This window comes from Podarcis raffonei, chromosome 16, assembly GCF_027172205.1.
Source record: "Podarcis raffonei isolate rPodRaf1 chromosome 16, rPodRaf1.pri, whole genome shotgun sequence".
NCBI lineage: Eukaryota > Metazoa > Chordata > Lepidosauria > Squamata > Lacertidae > Podarcis > Podarcis raffonei.
In genome coordinates, this window is record NC_070617.1 from 39,469,370 (window position 1) to 39,487,598 (window position 18,229).

The 18,229-nt window shown below is 41.1% G+C and overlaps 2 protein-coding genes across 5 annotated transcripts in view; both read right to left on the reverse strand.

Annotated features, from left to right (window-relative positions):
• IFT81 (intraflagellar transport 81) overlaps positions 1–18,229 on the reverse strand; it is a 50,451-nt gene that overhangs the window by 25,584 nt on the left and 6,638 nt on the right. For all 4 annotated transcript variants that reach the window (XR_008327956.1, XM_053368243.1, XM_053368244.1 and 1 more), the window contains exons 4-9: positions 15,841–16,021; positions 14,245–14,334; positions 13,167–13,232; positions 12,732–12,842; positions 11,908–11,992; positions 3,690–3,853 (exon numbers count right to left, since the gene is read on the reverse strand). Coding sequence is in view for 3 of the 4 variants with exons in the window: in XM_053368243.1 (XP_053224218.1) it covers positions 3,690–3,853; positions 11,908–11,992; positions 12,732–12,842; positions 13,167–13,232; positions 14,245–14,334; positions 15,841–16,021 (697 nt within the window). In the remaining variant the exon portion in view is untranslated. The remainder of the gene's footprint in view (positions 1–3,689; positions 3,854–11,907; positions 11,993–12,731; positions 12,843–13,166; positions 13,233–14,244; positions 14,335–15,840; positions 16,022–18,229) is intronic.
• LOC128403464 (ras-related protein Rap-1A-like) lies at positions 6,939–7,752 on the reverse strand. Its single transcript, XM_053368246.1, has one exon. The coding sequence runs from the start codon at positions 7,580–7,582 to the stop codon at positions 7,028–7,030; it is 555 nt and encodes a 184-aa protein (XP_053224221.1). The 5' UTR covers positions 7,583–7,752; the 3' UTR covers positions 6,939–7,027.

Below are 18,229 nucleotides of genomic sequence, written 5' to 3' on the forward strand. Positions count from 1 at the left end.
TTGAGCTGTTTTATTTTGATTATGTATTTTGTGGTTTTATATTTTGACTTTGTTCTGTGAATCGCTCTGAAACCTTCGGGTATAGTGTGGTATATAAATTCAATCAATCAAATCAAATCAAATTGAAGAACAGATGAAACCAATTAAGATGAGTTGTATAAAAGGAGATCAGAGGGAAGGCTAAGTGGGCCTCACTGGAGAGAGAGTTCAGAATGTTGGGGCTCTTATGTTTGCAAAATTATCAGCAGGACATAAATGTGGAATGACTGACTTCTGGCGCTGCCGCCATGGTGAACAGCGGGTCCCACAAAAGTGGATGCTGGCCATGCAGCTAATTAAGGATAATCTGAAAATAATTAGCCTTGGAAGCCCCTCCCCCCGCTAGGGGGGAGAACACCTGCGGATTGTCCGATTACTGCCTCTCGCTCCAATGGAATGCGGGGGCAGGGATGTTGAGTGCATAGCACTGCACATATTGGAAACTCTCCAATGCGGTCGCCATGAGCAGAGGTACTTCTGTTTTTTAAGATGGATCTGAATTTGGATTTAAGAAACAGGCATGTTCTGGATGAAGGAGACAAGATAACCCACTAAATGAATCAGCCACTGAGTGCCAAGGTTTTTGATCTGGAGAGGATTTCCTCGTAACTGGATTGCTATGTAAGTGAAGGGGAGCCTTTGTTCTCTTTTTACGTTATATTTGTTGTTTCATGTTTCGGCAAGCCTCCAATGAAGAAGAATTAATTACTAATGGAATGAAATTATTAATGGATTACAACTATAAATGGAATGCAAGAGGGATTCAACAAGAACTTTATAATTTTCTTTACGGAGTACTTGAACGAGCAGACTGTGTAAAATACTGTAATGATTTGTGACATTATCTTCTAAAGAGGGCTTTAACTCTAATTTATTATGGTTTTGGCGAAACACCAGCTTGTTAGACAATCAGAAAGGATCAAAGAAGACAATGCTGGAAGTCTGCCAGGAGTCAAGGCTGGACACCGGAATACTTTCAGTTTTGAAAAAGCAAAATGGAGAAGCTATGGCGTAATGATAATTGAGTCCTTGAAGGAGGAGTAATGTTGAAGAGGACTGATTGATTACAACATGAAGGAAAGGACAAATGTAAACAAATATTTCACACAGAAAGTTACAGGAGATAAATTCCCTTTGCAAATAAATGGATATGGATTTGTTAAATATGAATGAAAGTCATCACACCAGTGTCTGCTAAAATAAAGGATTAAGATCGGAACTGTTGTATTTGGACTAATTAAGAGAATTGGAGCAGGACCAAGGAATAAAATCAACTTCTGATAAACTGAACACGCAAAGTCATCCAAAAATGTTTAATTCGGAACTGACTAAATGGCTCTTTTGATTGTATTATGATTTGGTATTGTATTAATGTGGCCTGCATTGGACTGTTATTAATGAAAAAATATTTTTAAAATGTGGAATGATTAAGCAACTAAGCACTCTGGTATATGGGATGCCCTAGATCAGGGTTTCCCAAACTTGGGGTAAGCCAAAGTCCAATGAATTTGAAATTGATATAGGGAGATCAAGGCACAGCCAGTCTCACCTTGTGTGGGTGCAAAAACTGATGTATTCTTGAAGGTGTGCAATTGGAGGAAGGAACACAAACACACAGATCTCTGCCTGCCCCCCCTTGCGAGAGGTGGAGGGAGCAGACCGATATGTAAGCGCACAAATGCAGGAACTTTATGAGTGTCTTGATGCTCACAAAAGCTCTGATTGTGGTGCAAATTCAATTTCAGCCTTTTAAAAATGAGGTTCCAAAAGGTGGACTCGCATATCTATTTTTAGATTTCAAAGTCTAATTTCTATTTTTTAAATATATTTGATAGTTTGAGGAACACCGAATGATGTGGATTTCAATCTAGCCAGAATTAGTAGTGACTTAAGGCGATAGTCCTCCCTCCACTTGCCAGGCAGTAAGCCCCCCTGAACTCGGTTGAACGTAGGATTCTGCTTTAAGTCGCACTGAAAGTATTGAGTTTTTTGCAACCAACAAAAATAGCTTGAATGGGAATTAATCCCAACTCAATTTTGATGTTTTGAGGCCATCAGTTTAGCTCATAACTGAAGCCTTAACAGCAACGTTACAGGTGTCTTATAATTGTGTAGTGATTCTCTGAAAACCTCAAAAACTTTATCAGAATACTGAATTCACTACTTTTTAAAATCTTTGAGCAGTTATGCTCTTTCACACCACAAGCTCGGCACACCCGCAAAAAGAAGGGAAATCCCAGTGAACCTAATAAAAAAAGAGAAGGATTTGTTCACTCACAGGGCCAATTGGGGTTGTGTCTATGTGAGGGGTGCTTCCTAGCTCCCTTACTACACCTCTGATCAACGTCAGAGCATATCTGCAGCTTATTCAAGATCATCTATGTGAAAATCTTGTATTCTGTTTTACCTATTCTTAGATTTCCCCCAAACACAGAAGAAACGGCACAGCGGTACCTCGGGTTACAGACGCTTCAGGTTACAGACTCCGCTAACCCAGAAATAGTACCTCGGGTTAAGAACTTTGCTTCGGGATGAGAACAGAAATCGCGCGGTGGCGGCGGCGGCAGCAGGCCTGATTAGCTAAAATGGTAACTCAGGTTAAGAACAGTTTCAGGTTAAGAACAGACCTCCAGAACGAATTAAGTTCTTAACCCGAGGTTAAGTCAATTATCAAGCCTTAACAAGCTCTAGGTTTCAACATTTCAAATGCTGCAATAAGAAGGAAAATTGCTATGCTAAATTTTATGCCAAATTAGTCATAATGTTAGTATCTAAAACAAAAAAAGAAGACCGTGTACGTTATTACTTCAATGCGAATGCCAATCACACTCAGCATTCAAATTATTGCAGAAATATATGGAGCCTATTTCTCCATTTTCCTGCAAGCCCTGAGAGGACATAACTCTAACACATAAGGCTGTGAAGAAATGACCTTTTGAAATGCAAAATGAGTAATATAATTTCCTAATTAGCTTTGAGTAATAATCTGTATGTGTATTTTAGTGAGCAGCTTGGAGTTTCTTGAAAAAAGTTAAAATAATTTCCTTATGATTTAAAGCAGAGAACAAGTTAAAATATTGATGGATGTAGTGAGGGATAACAAAAATGTGACAACAGGCCAGCAGAAAGCATGCTGAGTCTGGTCACATACGTTTTTACATTATGGTTCAAATACATTTAGCCCTCTCCCAAAACATAATCTGTTTGCTTCAGATGGGGCGTGCAGTACTATAATGCCCTCTTATTAAAGATGCCATACAGGTTATTAACACGCTTCCCTCTCCCCAACTACTATGACACAATAACCTTCAAATGTTAATGGTGGAAACTACTGCAGTGAACAGGGTTCCAAGTGCTCTTGTCTCTTACAACCCAGCAGCCAGCAGAGTGCAAACAGGTTATATACCAGTCTTCCTCCCCCCCCCCAAAGCTCAACAACTTTGATCAATCCAATGAGTAGATCACTGCCAGTGTTTTTACAGTGGGAGTAGATCGCAGACTCTTGGGAGGTGGATATCGCAGTTATAGACCAACCACCAGAAGAGTGGAGCAAGTAAGATGCACAAAGAAATAGCTGCTTTTAAAATGAATTTGTCAGATGTTTTTGAGCCCTTAAACATGGGAACTGAACTTTCTCCCTGTCAACATACTTTGGTTTCAAGTTCGTTGAGATCAGACTGGCCCATTGCTGGCTCTGCAGCTACTTTCTGCAAGAAGTACAGTGACTGTTTCTTTATTTCCAGTTCTCTAGGAAATTTTTCAGAGACCAAATATGTATTGAACTTTGTCTCCTCTTCCAGTCTCTTCATTAAGCCTGGAAAACCAAAAAAACACACAATATCAATACATACCTAAATAAAGTAATGAGAAGGTCAGTTTGGTCTCATGCTGTAATAGCTGTAATTTAAGCAAAACTATTTAACAGTCAAATACATTTATTTCTGTACCAACAAACAAGCAGGGGCATAGAGGGAGGAAGGGGTGCCATAGCCCCAGGCGCACAATTTTTAGGGGGCGCGTGCTAGGTGCCCCCATGCAAGGATCCCCATCCCATTCTGCCTGACACCGGGGGTCTCTGGGTCTCAGCCTGGCCTGGCTGCAGTTCCCCTAGCCCTCTGGCTAGTGTCAGGGGGGATTTGCACAACAAGTGCTACATTGGCTGACCAGCCTCCTCCCTGCATGGGCAGGCAGAAGAACAACACAGCCCTGTTTGGCTCCAGTGACCAGGGCTGAGCGGATGTGTGGGCTCCATGAGCCCTTTGCACCCTGTGTGCATGCGCTTGGCAGCGTTGGCCCTCTATTCTATTGACCCTCTGTGCTCTGCCCCTGCCTGGCACACACACATGTCCCAGGCAAGAGAAAAGGATGCAACACTGCTGCAAACAAGGAGTCTCCAGAGCTGTAATTTACACTGTCTATGGATGAAAACACAACCTAGTAGCATATAACTTAGTAAGCTATACAAATCCTCTCTTCCAGGCAGGCCTGAATTCTTGCCACCTTGGGTTTGGTTATGAATTTCTTAATATTTGCAGGGGTGGTATGAAGGGTTATATTTTAGGTTTTAACAGTAGGTCACTCTTTCTCATTGTAGTTGAGAAATGCTGTAATAAATTAATCAAGTACGTCACACCAGCTCAAAATCCAGAAGAAAAGGACTATCATGAGAATGTCCAAGATTTTATGGTGTATACATCAGTCACGTAGGTCCTCTCTATGTGTAAACCACTATGCAAAGGCTAAGCTGAATGTATGAAATGCAGATGGGGTGGAGCAGGCATGTCACAGGGAAAAGGTTGGAGCAATCCTACCAGGAATCTATTCAGAACAGGGCTACAATGTTCAGGTTCACTGGCAATACTGAGTATAGGTATGGTCCTCAAGGCACACTGCTGTTGTGAACCCCTCAATACCGTCTGGCATGGGGCTGGGAGTGACAGGTGAGGAAGGCGAGAAGCAGGAGGAGGGTGCTGTCCGCAGGGAACAGCCTAAGAGGGCTCCCATTCCTTTGCCTTCAGAGCTGGGGAAACAGAGGCAGTCCTGTTGGCTCCCTGTCTTGTCCCATCCACACAGTGGGATGGTTCCCTTGCAGCACGGGAGGACTAGCAAGGGAGGGAAGCTGAACAGCAGCAGCAGCAGCCGCCAGAGAGACTGACCTCTGTCCCATCACCAGGAACTTGGAGCCACCTTCATTGTTGGAAATAGACCCATGCCCCTCACAAAAGCACTTGCTTCCAAGTGCCCCCACTCTCAAAGGGAGAATCTCGTGCGTGCACCACCTCTCAGCTTTAAAAGCTGGTGGAGGGCCATGGCTGCTTGTCCATTCTTGGACTCCTGCTGCTGTTCTCGAACTCCCTAACTACATATGTACCTGTAACCTGACCTGTATCATTGTAAGCCCTTGAATAAAGCTTTCTTACTTGCACATAACAGCCTCTGTCATAGCATTTGAGATGGGAGCCCTGACAACTGACAACTCAAGTTCCTCTAACATCAGGCTTGTGTGGATGGAAGATCTTGAGAATCAGGCTACAAATTGGGCTGTCACATACAGACTCTCATGCACAAGTTCATTAAATTGAAATTGGTGTCATTCCTGGGAATACTATACTCAGATAGCTCAATGTACAATCTCCCTCGTTCATGCTCTAATCTTAAGCTTATTGGATGCCTAAGTTCTGGAATATCCAATTGGTATTCTTTTCTATGTTAGGAATATTCTAAATGTGCAAAGATGATTCTCAATTTGAGCACAGACTGTTCTCTGCTTCTAAAAACAGTCATTGTATTGTCTTTATGATGCTGGTCAGACCACATGAGAGTTTTGGTAAACTGAAGGGCAGCGCAGAAATATTTTAAACTAGCAGCTGTGTACCCAGGATTGTTCAGGAATGTTAAGAACCCCCAACATCAGTCCATTTTTGAAGGTTCAGGCTGCCATCTTGAATTCAAAATGGCATCCAATTGTATCCAAACATAGAAAAGAAAACCCTGCTCCTTGATCTCAGGAACAAGCAGGCAAAATTTGGTTACAATATCTTAAGAGGTTTCCAAATGCATAGAGAACAAACAACTTTCCAAAATATATTTTGAGCAATAAATATAAAAGGAGCTTGCCTTAAAGCAGTGGTCTTTTGCAAATTTCCTGTTTTAAAGCTGGTTAAAGGTGTGCTTTCACAGGCAGGGGGAAAGTGTTAACTTGCCAAGTGAAAACACACACACACACACACACACACACACACGGCATTCTCTCTCTCTCTTTTTTTAAAGCTGTAATTTAATCTGTGACAGTAAAACACAAGAAGCAATATTAGAGTTGGTTTAGTATATTATATATTTTAGCTTTCAAAGCCATAGAAATCAGTTATCCCAGTTTTTTTTTCCTATAAAAGACCCATTTTTCCCCAAAGCATTATACACAATTTTAATTAGAATATAATGGCAGAATGAAAATAATGATATTCCGTAACTTTTTAAATATAAAATGAAGTCAATGACTTGGAAAGTTATTTGCTGCCATGAGTTCAAAGGGTAAAATTTGTATAATCGTATCTATCATGATAGATATAAAGTATTACTGGCTGACCATTTTTAGTGCTGGATGGGAGAAGAATTATGGTAAGAGGTCAATATGAAATTATAGTAGCAATATCTAACATCTGAAATGCATCCATGCTCTTTTGTATAATCAATACAACTAGAGTCAATTATATTTATTATCACATCTGTTAACTGCTATTGCAAAGGAGAAGTACTATTGTCTTTAATTCCCAAGAGATATACACAAAGCAATTTTATTTTATTTCCTCCCCCCCAAGGGACATTTGTGCAAACCATTATAAGATCTAAATTCTTCACATAATATATAAAAACAGAAGCCTCTTCGGATATGTTGTTAATTTGAAGTCTGGAATGGTGGCACTTTCCAAATTAGGCAACAGTTCTCCATTCCTGTAATCCTGGCTCAGAGCTGCTGCATGCTGTGGGTCTAGAGCAGCAGACATGATTTCTTTTTAGGCTTCTTCTTTCCCACTGGTGTTTTTCTATTTATCTGTCTGACGAGATCATAAAAGATCTCGTTAACATTGATTTTCGACTTTGCAGATGACTCTAGAAAGGCACAGTTACACCACTGTCTTGCTAAGTTCTGTCCCTGTTCTTTGCCAACTACACGTTCATCTTCCAGGTCACATTTATTGCCAACCAGAATCATGGGAACGTCTTCCGTGTCCTTGACCCGTAAGATCTGCTCCCTCAGGTCCTGCAAGTCATTGAACGTGGACTGTGCTGTAATAGAATATACTAGTGCAAACCCCAGACCGTACTTCATATAGAGATCCCTCATTGCTGTAAATTGCTCTGTCCCTGCTGCATCGAGGATTTCAAGCATACATTGTTGACAGTCTACTTCCACTTGCTTTCTGTAGGAGTCTTCTATTGTGGGGTCATATTTTTCAACAAAAATTCCCTGAACAAACTGTACAGTCAAAGCAGACTTCCCAACGCCACCTGAGCCAAGGACCACTAGCTTGTACTCACGCATGATGTGGTCTATTCAAATACTGACAGTCTTGGCATATAAGATCTCTCATCAGTGTTGACAGCACCTGCTAGAGGTCTTCCCAATCTCCCTCCAAGGGACCCGTCGCCGCTGCCTGCCGGGGCGAGCCAAGCCGGCCGCCTGCTCACTTCCGTCCTTCTTTCCTTCCTTCCTCCAGCCATGCTAATCTTCTCTGTATCGTTCCAATTTTAGTATATGTCCTCCGGCTCTGCGCTCGCTGCCTGCCTGCCTGCCTTGCTGGGCTTGAGGCGCGGCAGCTCCAGTGCGTGGCGGTGGCGGCGGCAGCAGCTTATCCGCTCCGCCCCCCTTCCCTCCCTTCACGGCATTCTCTTTTGTGGCATTAAGTTTATGGAATATGCTTCCAAGTGATGTTTGCTTAGCTCAATCTTTTCCAGCAAGCAAAGGACATCAATTTTATTAGCATTCCTTTCGATAGCTGTTGGTGGATTAATTGTAACTCCTGGTCATTGTTTTAAATATTGTTCCCCTTTATGCTGAATTGGTTCATAGCTGCTGTGTTTTAGCCTTTCACTATTTTAATGACGATACGATTTCAAATAGAAAAGTGAATATAAATGTAATGAAGGCGGGGAGATGAATGAATTAAAAAAAAGGCATTTGTAACTTTCATATAAGGAAAACATGAGATATGGTTACAACGGATCTCTCCAACAGATATTAGAGTGCAGAATATATACAACATACTATTAGAAACATCTCTTTTTTTAAAAGGCTTCTAAAGTAAACACTGATATGTCTGCTCTGAAGCAGCCTTTTTCAACCTGGTACCCTCTGGATATTTTGGATTACAACTGGGGCTCAAGGGAGTTGTCCAAAACATCCAGAGGGTACCAGGTTGAAGAAGGTTATTCTAAAGCTTCCACTGATGCCAGAAACCAGAGGTAAAACGTGAAAACTAACTGGTTAAGTGCACACAAAGAACAACAGATGCCTAGCCTACTTTGGGTGTTTCACATACAGTTAAATGTTCTCAAACTCTGTGGAATTAGTCACATAGGGAAAGGAATTACCTAGTTCTTTTTCTCTCTCTCTCATTTTGGCAGCTTAATTGAACTTTTTCTGAAAACATTGCCTTTCACAAACTCTCAAGCCAAAGGGAAAAGAATAGAGAGCACTTTAGGTCTTTCCATTATCCACTTCAGAAGCTTTTTATTTTTCTAAAAAAAACATTTTCTTTTAGACTCTATGCACGAAAGCTGTATAGTGTGCTTGGCTCAGGGCCTTAAGCTTATTTGAGTTCCATTTTTGCCAGTGACATATGTGAAAAGCTGTTAATAGTGATTCATCATGTTTTCCGTTCAAATTTTTTATGGTTATAAGAGAAGTTCCGGAAGAGTGAATTAGTGGCTTGTTCAGACATGGTGAAATAGAAAACTTACCTGACTAGACCTGACTAATGAACTTGCCCCAGCTAGAAATTTCAGCGGCTTTCCCAATACACGGGCTAAATGCATATCTTCAAACAAAATTGCAAGCAGCAGAGCTCAAGACACACTTGTCTTCTGAGATCCAGAGTCTAGCAGTGTTTTTAATTTGTGTGCAAACCCTACTGCCAACAAGAGCACGTCACTAAGTTAGTGGTAAAGGAGTAACAACATAGCTCGGGGGGGGGGGGCAATCCAAAATGTATGAAATGCACAGAAAGGTCTTTAATTTCAAAGGGAACTTAGGCAGAACTGCATGCCAGGAGGCAAAGGTGGGATTCCAAGTCTCACTAGAGGTAGAGACAAGGCTGACAATTGGTGGGAGATTCCCTCCCCTTTCAGGTGGCCACCACCACCTGATCTATCAGTCACTGCCGACTATACCTCCAGGAGGAGTTGACCCTTTCCTGCATGCTACACTTCTTCAACGACCAAGAAGTAAGTTGTCTTTGCTGCCATCAACGCTATATGGTAGGGTCAATTCTGTGTCCTCACTTGTGTTCAGTTGTTGCTACCCTGAGACTTACACCAGGTTTTACTCCAGCTGTCCTCCTGCCTGTTTTATTGCCCGGAGCTCCCCCAGAAAAACAAGATTGCCATTTGGACTCCACAATGCCTGGCAGCAATCATTTAAGAGCAGTCATGTGTGTGGCTCGTTCTATCTCACCACTCCACTGTGAGATCAGGGCCTTGACAGCAGGCCAGTCACACTAACCAGAAACCACCTCACAGCATTCAGAAGTCAATGAGAGTTTAAAATGCTTAACTTTAGGTGGATCATAACCAACTGGTATTCAACTTAATAACAGTACATTTTTATCATCAATTACTTGAAGGAAAGACCCATTTATCTCAGCACAACTTACAGTTGAGAAACTATGCAGAGGATGGCAGGCCTCATATAAACCAAGGAAGAACAGATGGCACTCAGTACTTAACTTTTAAAATCGTACAATACGTCATCTTTCAGCTGATGTACTTGAAGTTGTTGGGTTTTGTTTTTTGTTTTTTTAAAGCTACTAATAACTCTTAATGGCAAAATGTTCTGGCAGGGCTTTAGGCTTCTCTTATTAATTGCACACTGATGTCATCAGGAGGAGTGCCTGAAAACTAGGACTTAAAGCTTTTCCTTAAAATAAACCTCTCTCTCGCTTACCATGAAACAGCAAAAATGTGATCAAAGTGGTACTGGCTAGGAATTTACATGGCATTTCAATGTGAGTGCCCAGTCAAGAGCAAACATTAGAGTGTCCTCCTCTTGCTCCTGCATAAAAAATACCATAATCCAATAGGGAAGGGGGAAAGTGAGCAGAATTAGTTGAGGATGAAAATACTAAATCTTCAACTCTCAGACAGACATTGATAAGGATAAGCAGGCAGTCTGATATAGCTGTGGTCAAAGAGGGCTTATTGACTGAAACTGAAGTCCTACCTGCAGGACCAACTAGCCTTAAACATAAATTGTATCCTGCACAATACACTTTGGCACCCACTCATTCAAAAACCAGGTGTATTCTCTTGCACTGGCCTCCCTACACCTCAAGGGCCTTGTTGGCCAGGAGAAATAGGGGGAAGTTCTGGCTCCATTACATCTTCTTCAGTGCTTCACAGTGGCTCTGCAAGGCACCACTGCATTGTATTTTACAGAATAGGGTTCTTCTGGGCATAGCTATCAACTTTCGGATTTGAAAATAAGGGATCAGCAGCCTTGAAAATAAGGGATTAGCAGCCTCACCTGTCCCGGGGACAGTCTACGGGATATCTAACAATCCGGGATAGCAGCGGGAAGCAGTGGGAAACGGTGCTGAAATAAGGGAATTTCCCACAAAAAAGGGAAGGTTGACAGCTATGCTTCTGGGAGTTAACAGAAGATAAGTATATATAGAAATACAAAAGTCTCACCATCCCTTATAATGCCAGAGATTATATCTGGTATTTTCTAGCTGCTTATTACAATTCAGTTATTTATTTTACTGGAAGTATTCCACTGCCCCTCCATCCAAAATGTTCCCAGAGCAACTTACATAAGAGCAATTAAAACAATAAGAGATACAAGAAAGATACAGCCCACAAGTTAACATTTTAAAACACATGACATAAAAGGGAAAATGTATGGGGACGGAGGAGGAAAAACAAGCAATCTCATGCACTGATCCTTAAAATTACAAAGTCCTTGTTAAGGACTGACTTAAACAGAAACAGTTTGGGTAGGGGAGGAATCAAGAGGCAGTTGACTCTGAGCAGAGCCAATGGAGAGGCCCCTGTTGTCCCATCCCTCCCTCTATAGCAGAGCCATCAAAGTACATGGCACTATTATGGTTTTGCCACTCTGGAAAGACAGGTCCTTACATCAAAGAAGAGACCAGAGTAAAAACAGACAAATATGAACAGGTGTAGTTACCCAATGTATACTACTACTACTACTACTACTAATAATAATAATAATAATTTATTATTTGTACCCCACCCATCTGGCTGGGCCTCCCCAGCCACTCTGGGCGGCTTCCAACAAAGATTAAAAATACATTAAAATGTCACACATTAAAAACTTCCCTGAACAGGGCAATAGATATAGTTACCCACATTTTGGCTTCATTTATAAAGTAAGGATCAAAAAGTTAGTATAAAATTATTAACAGCAGCAATGAAAAGCTCATCAGTCATGAATATAGTCATGTTCAGATCTTATCTGCAATATTCAGATCTTCAAAAATCTGTACACTTACATCAAGCCAAACCTTTAATATGAAAATGTAAACTCAGGAGGGTATAAATTTTATCTTTCTTGACTTTTAAAAAGTCCATCCTAGGTTTTTGGCAGTAGACAAGGAGGGGAAAAAACATTTTAGAACTCCTACTTACTTTCTGGCTTTGAATCCACTGCTGCATGACGCATATCCTTTAGCTGGAGTTGGACTCTTTGCAGCCTCTGCTCTGCATGAAAAAGCTTAGAAAATATGCACAGGTCTATTAATAAGCTTAATCTTTGGAAATGTACACAAAAATACACAATAGCAATTTGCAAAAAGGGAGGAAACATCTATGCAAACCCTACTGAATAGGCTGGGAATGCACACAATATACCCCTTCCCTCAGCCTTTAAAAGGAAGTAATTAGAAAGCATTATGATGGCAGATCTGGCAAGACAGTGCTACAACCAGCTGTACCATTGGGCAAACCAAGAGCAGGAATTGCTTGGTGGGCCTGGTAAGCCATTGGCCCACACTGGCCAAGCATGCAGCTAGAAATGTCTACTGGAAAGGTCAACAGATGACCACACCACCATCAGATGAATGCATCACATTCCAATTATCACTGCACCAAAGAGTTAAATTTTGAAGACCATTTTAGAAACTTGTCCATCTAGTCCAGCATCCTGTTTTCAAACTATGACCAGCTAGATACCTCTGGAAGTTCACAAGCAGTGACATCAAAGCAATGATCTTCCCTGAATTTTGCATACATGGATTTACAGCCATGACACCCCCAATTTCTCCATAATCTAAATAGAAATTCATATCAAGACTAGATTTTAAACTTCTGTAAATGAGGAGTGTCATCATCCAATGACAATATTGGCATTTTTTAAAAAAGCCAAATGCAATTTTATTTACAAAAATTCGTTAGGTTTTATTTTATTGGGAAAAAACACCCTTAATTTAAGTGGCATGCTTTTGCACAGATACCTGATTTTTCTGTTCTTGCTTCTGCTGGGAGAGAGATTCCTCCCTCTCCTTCTCCACTCGAAGCTGCCTTGCCATTTCAAGCATCCGCTGATGATTCTGCACTGTCTCCACCTACGGTAAGAGGATAAGCAAAGCAAGTCAACTGCTACATAGCTGAGAAATCAATTAGGGTGATCAGGTGTCTCACAGATTCACACCACACTTCCTCCCCATCTGCAACACTTCTTGGAGCTCACACTGAAGTGTTGGACTCAAGGCCTTTAAAAGTCTTGGACTGCTGCCTGAGGGGAAGATTCTCTTTCCTCCAGTTAGCCATTTGACTCCTTCCCAAGGCGTGCAACATGTTAGTCTTAATCCTTGTTTGCATTCCCCAGTCCAACTTGCAAGCCAAGGATGATGACATCCAAATGCCACAGCCTTGCTTCTCTCACTCACCCGCTTCTTAAGACGCTCTACTCTCTTCATCAGCTGATCCTTCTCCTCTTCCATAGCAGTGATATCCTAGAAAGCGTCAACACAGAAAAAATATGACACACACACCAGAATCAGCTATTTTTCTACACACCTGGAACTAAGAGAAGACTCTATCATAATATTCATGTAACTAAATCACTTATGCTCAGGATTTTAATTACATTACCTCTTAGTTTTGTACAGGTTAATCAAAGTCAAATCAGCATATTCAAAGAGGTACTCTTCAGATCCTATAGAATTTGTTAGTGCTTCAAAGAAGAAAAAAGATCGAACTGCCTCAAGTCAGTCAACACATAGAATCTCAATACCCTTAAAAAAAAGCAATGTCTTTTGGGGCAGATAAAGTAACAAAGTTATGAGTGGGCAGATGGGCTAGAAATAAAACTTGCTTTGAACATAAGGTGACGATGTCCCTTTGGATGCTTTTCTGGTTAGCTACATTTTATTTATTAATCCATGTATATATTGCCTTTCAAATGATGTTTTTCAAGAGCATTTACAGGGGGTTAGACGAGGCTAGGTTAGCAGTTTCGGTGAAAAGCAGTTGAACCTATTGAATGAGCTACCTGTGACAGGGAAGACTTAAGAAATGCTCTTAGCAGTAAGCCCTAATGGGAGAAAGACAAGTGACAACTGCTGTATCAGTTATATTTTACCGAGTCTCACTAAAAAAATCAATCACCCTCTTCTGCAGGTAGCACATTTGTAGACATACTTGTAAGGCTAAATTATGCATTTATTTTATTTAGAAAATGTATAATAAGCCATTTAATCAAAATAAAATCAACAAAATTCAAAAACAAAGGCTAAGTGTCTGGATAGGCTTTTGAAACAAAAAAAGTTTTCATCAGGTGTTTAAATAATATAGTGAGTGTGTCTGCCTAATGGTAACAAACAGTGAATTCCAAAGCACAGGGTGCCATGCTAAAAGATCAATACAATCAATTTAATCAAAATAGTGGCTGCTACAATAGTTGATCTAAAAATCAAAAGCACAGCTAAAAATATACAGTATCTGCAATGTCTCTCTCTTTTTTACCCTTCGTATTTCTGCAGTTGAGAAACCAGATGTCTTCAGCTGTTCACATTCTTTATGTAGGTTTTTGAATGCTTCCATCAGCTCTTCATACTGCAAAAAGAGTAAACTTCTAAAACAAACGATATGACTCAGGGTTTGCTAAGCTGTTTGGACCAGTGGACACATATTCAGTCTTGAGAGAATACTAGGGAGAACATGGTATAACACAAAATTAGAGGGACAACTGCTCTGAACAACAGAAGTCTGCTATGTCCTGATTGTGGAAATCACACACTACTGATTATACAAACATACTCTCTGATAATGTTGCTGTCTAATAACAACAGGGAGCATTCCTCAGTACCAGGAAAAATACACAAGGTGACCACATCACACGCTCATTCACAGAAATCTCCTAGAAGGTAACTGCACATTTTGCCCCATAAAATTCTTTCTAGGAAGACTAAGGATTGATGTTAACAGTGCAGTGTCAAGAGTTCATTAAATCATGACAGGAGTTGCTAACCCAGGGCCTGCTGAGGTTTTCATTGGTGCCCCTGGGCAGATTCCCTAGACTGAGCTTTTATTGAAAAAATGAAATAATGTACATTCACAGTGATCAAAACTGTGAGCAAAGGATCCTTCCTCTAACTTCAGGTGAGCAGAGCAGTGGGCAGGTCATAACCATCAGAATTAATGTAGCTTAATTCTGGGCCTAGAAATTGTGTGTAAGCCATGTTTGTTCTGTATGTAAGAAACTCTAGCAGAAAATGAAGACACACAAACACAATATTTGTAATGATATGTAATTTATCTCAGGTCATAACATAAAATATTACACAAATAAATAACCAAATATTATCAGCAAAATCTCTTCATTTTTAGCAGCATTTAAAAAAACCCTCACGTATTGTTTTAAGTGTGGTGTATTATTATAGTTTCTATTTTGGAGAAGCCAGTGGATTATTGGAAACATTTTACATAATGGAAACTGTGGAGCTGTATCTTTATACAAATTAGGAGTGGCACACACTGAATAAATATACAAGCTGCATTCCCTGCTCTAAAGGCAGTGTTTGTTTAGTTTTAATTATACAATTGGATATTATCAATGGGGGAAAATGTTTGCTTTAACTTCCATGCAAGGCAAGAGCAATTTTTCCTGCTTTACCTGGTATGCGCACACACTTGAGGAAACACCAAAGCAATGCACTATTTCTGCTGCCATTTCCCAAACTTTCTATCCAGCAACACGCTATACAGGTGAAGCTTCAGTGATCTGGGGACAACCAAAGCCCATTGACCCCACTTGAGAGCAGCAAATGCATCAGGTGGCATTTGGGGATGGAAGGCAGCATCCCATGAGAGAGGCTTACTAGTTGCTCTCTCATCCAAGCAGATGCCTCTGAGCACTTGATAATTAAACAATTCTAGATTATATACAGGTTATCCTGGCTTTCTGTATTTGACCAGCCTTAAAGGCTTTCATTAATATGCTTTTTGCATGATTCTCCCAGTGCATATAAGGTTTATACCCATTCAAGGAAACCTGCCACGGTTTTAACCAACATTATTACAGAAATACAATCTGGATAAGAAATGTGTTGCAAATGCTACCTGTCTATTGGTATCTGACACAGTATCATCTTGAAGGAACTCTGCTGGCACGTCTACTTTGATTAGGAACCGTGCAAGATAAGCTCTTTTCTTCAGCTCATTTGTCCGTTGAAGCAGCCAGTGCAAGACAGGATGAATGACAGGCTTACTTCCAATGACTAAACCCTGGCGGAACGTACTCCTGAATAATAACAATAATAGTGACATCAAGCTCTACCGAGAGAAAAGAAGTCTGAAGCAAACATAAGCAGCAGCCCCCCACCCCACCCTTGAGTGCTTAGTAGAAGATGAAGAATGAATACTAAACATTTACTTGGCTCTTTTTCTAATGTTCAAAGCATTTTACAACCTGCAAATATAGGCAAATAAAAAACAGCAACAGCACTGGAAACAAAAGAATCCTGCCCCCCCCCAAATATAAACCACATTAAAAAGTAGCAGCATCAATGTGATAATATTCCACAGCTGCAACCGAAAGGCAAAAACAGACAAAGGAGGTTGCTCCACAGTCATGTCACCATAACCCAAAAGACCCTGAGTCATGTGCTCACCTATCTCACCTAAGTGATTGGGGAGGGGGATATAAAACAGTTCCTAATTTGTTTACCTAAGAAAGCAGGTGGGTACTTCAGGTATTCTGCCCCCAATCATTTAAGACTTCAGAAGGTCAAAACAAGCATTTGGATGACAGTGCTTGTCTCTGTGGGCCTTTTACATGGCTGATGTCACTTCTCCCCAGCCCCTCATCCCGACTGGAGCTTTTGAACCCAGCTGTGAATGGACGTGGGTACCACGTCACTTCCAGACCAGCTGTGTTTACTTTTGCCAGGCATGCAACAGAGTCACCAGAGCGCTGTGGCTCCTGACATTCAATTTACAGATTGTGTTTGTGAGAGATAAGCTGAAAGACAGTGGTTTCCCTGCAGCCATTGGTCAAGGGACAGTGTAGATCACAGATCTTTCTCTTAACTGAATCATTCCCAAGCTGTGAGGGAAACAAAAAAAGGCCTCTCTAAGTCCCAAGTACACCAGAAGGCAGAATGTGATCATCTGATAGCTCTCAGAGCAATTTGAAACAGATTGGGAGTCAGAAACTCATGCCAATAATTTAACAAAGCAGCGCAAAATGACTCACCCCACTGGCCTAAATTATATTGCTTGAATTAAGAAAGCTTGGGATAGCCGGAAGTGTGCTTTTGTGTGAAAGGAACATGAACTCAGTTCTGGTACTGAAAACACATTCCTAAGCTCAGAATGGGCTCAGAAGAAGCCAGTTCTTCAATACTAACTGTGAGTCTTTCCCACCTGACTCTAGTAGTTGCTAGATCTTAGGCTTCCAGTAAAAGACAAAATAGATCCAACAAGCCTGAACTCTAGTCATCCTTGAAATACACGCCTATGGTTGTGGCTGCCTGCTGTGTCTCTGCATGAGTCACTGCTCTGGATAATTCAATCACTGTGAGAGCAAAGATGCAATAGAATTTTCTGCCTTTAAAGCAGGCTGATGCCTCTCTGCACAAGTTGCTGCTCTGGGCTGGCCACCTTCCCTTAAAGAGTCATGCTAAAGCAGTGACTCAGCAGACACACAGAAGTGTGGCCTTTCTCTATGAGAGCACATAGGAAGCTATCTTACATTAGGCCCTGCACCACCTTGCCCAGTACTGTCTATTCTAACAGGCAGTGGCTTTCTCAGGAGAAGATTGAAACTGAAATTGAAATACTTTATTGTCACTTGTACAACTTGTATACAGTGAGATTACACGAGCACCCCCCACTCAGCTCTCTTAGTCTTAATTCCCCTCGTTTACTGACGCACAACCACCAAACCCAAAAGTCAGTTGCCCTGTTGTTATCTTTTCATTCAGCAGCCTAACAGCCCACGGATAGAAGCTGTTCTTTACCCTGCTGGTGTGACTAATCATGCTTCTATATCTTCTGCCTGAGGGCAGGAGATCAAGAAAGTGCCGGCCAGGGTGTGAATCATCCCTGAGAATTTTCCTCATGCTACCTGATGATACCAGGAGCTTGTCTTCTGCATGGAACTAATGTGCTCCAGTACTGTTGATAGGTATAAGTGTTTAGGGTATCCCTGTTTTTAATTCAGAAAAGGAGTGTGCCTCATTAATCAGAAATTTGAGAAATTATGTCTGACTGCAATCCTAAAACACATTTGTTTGTTTAAATCAATTTATATACAGTCGTACCTTGGTTCGCCTTGCGACTCAAATGTTTTGGCTTCCAAATGCCTCAAACCCAGAAGTGAGTGTTCCAGTTTGCGAACGTTCTTTGTAACCCGGACATCCAACATGTTTTCCGCAGCTTCCAATTGTGTGCAGGAAGCTCCTGCAGCCAATCGGAAGCCGCACCTTGGTTTACAAACGTTTTCGGA

What these genes read in the sequence shown, in the direction of transcription:
- LOC128403464 (XM_053368246.1), bottom strand. Translation starts at nt 7,582, where the DNA reads ATGCGTGAGTACAAGCTAGTGGTCCTTGGCTCAGGTGGCGTTGGGAAG.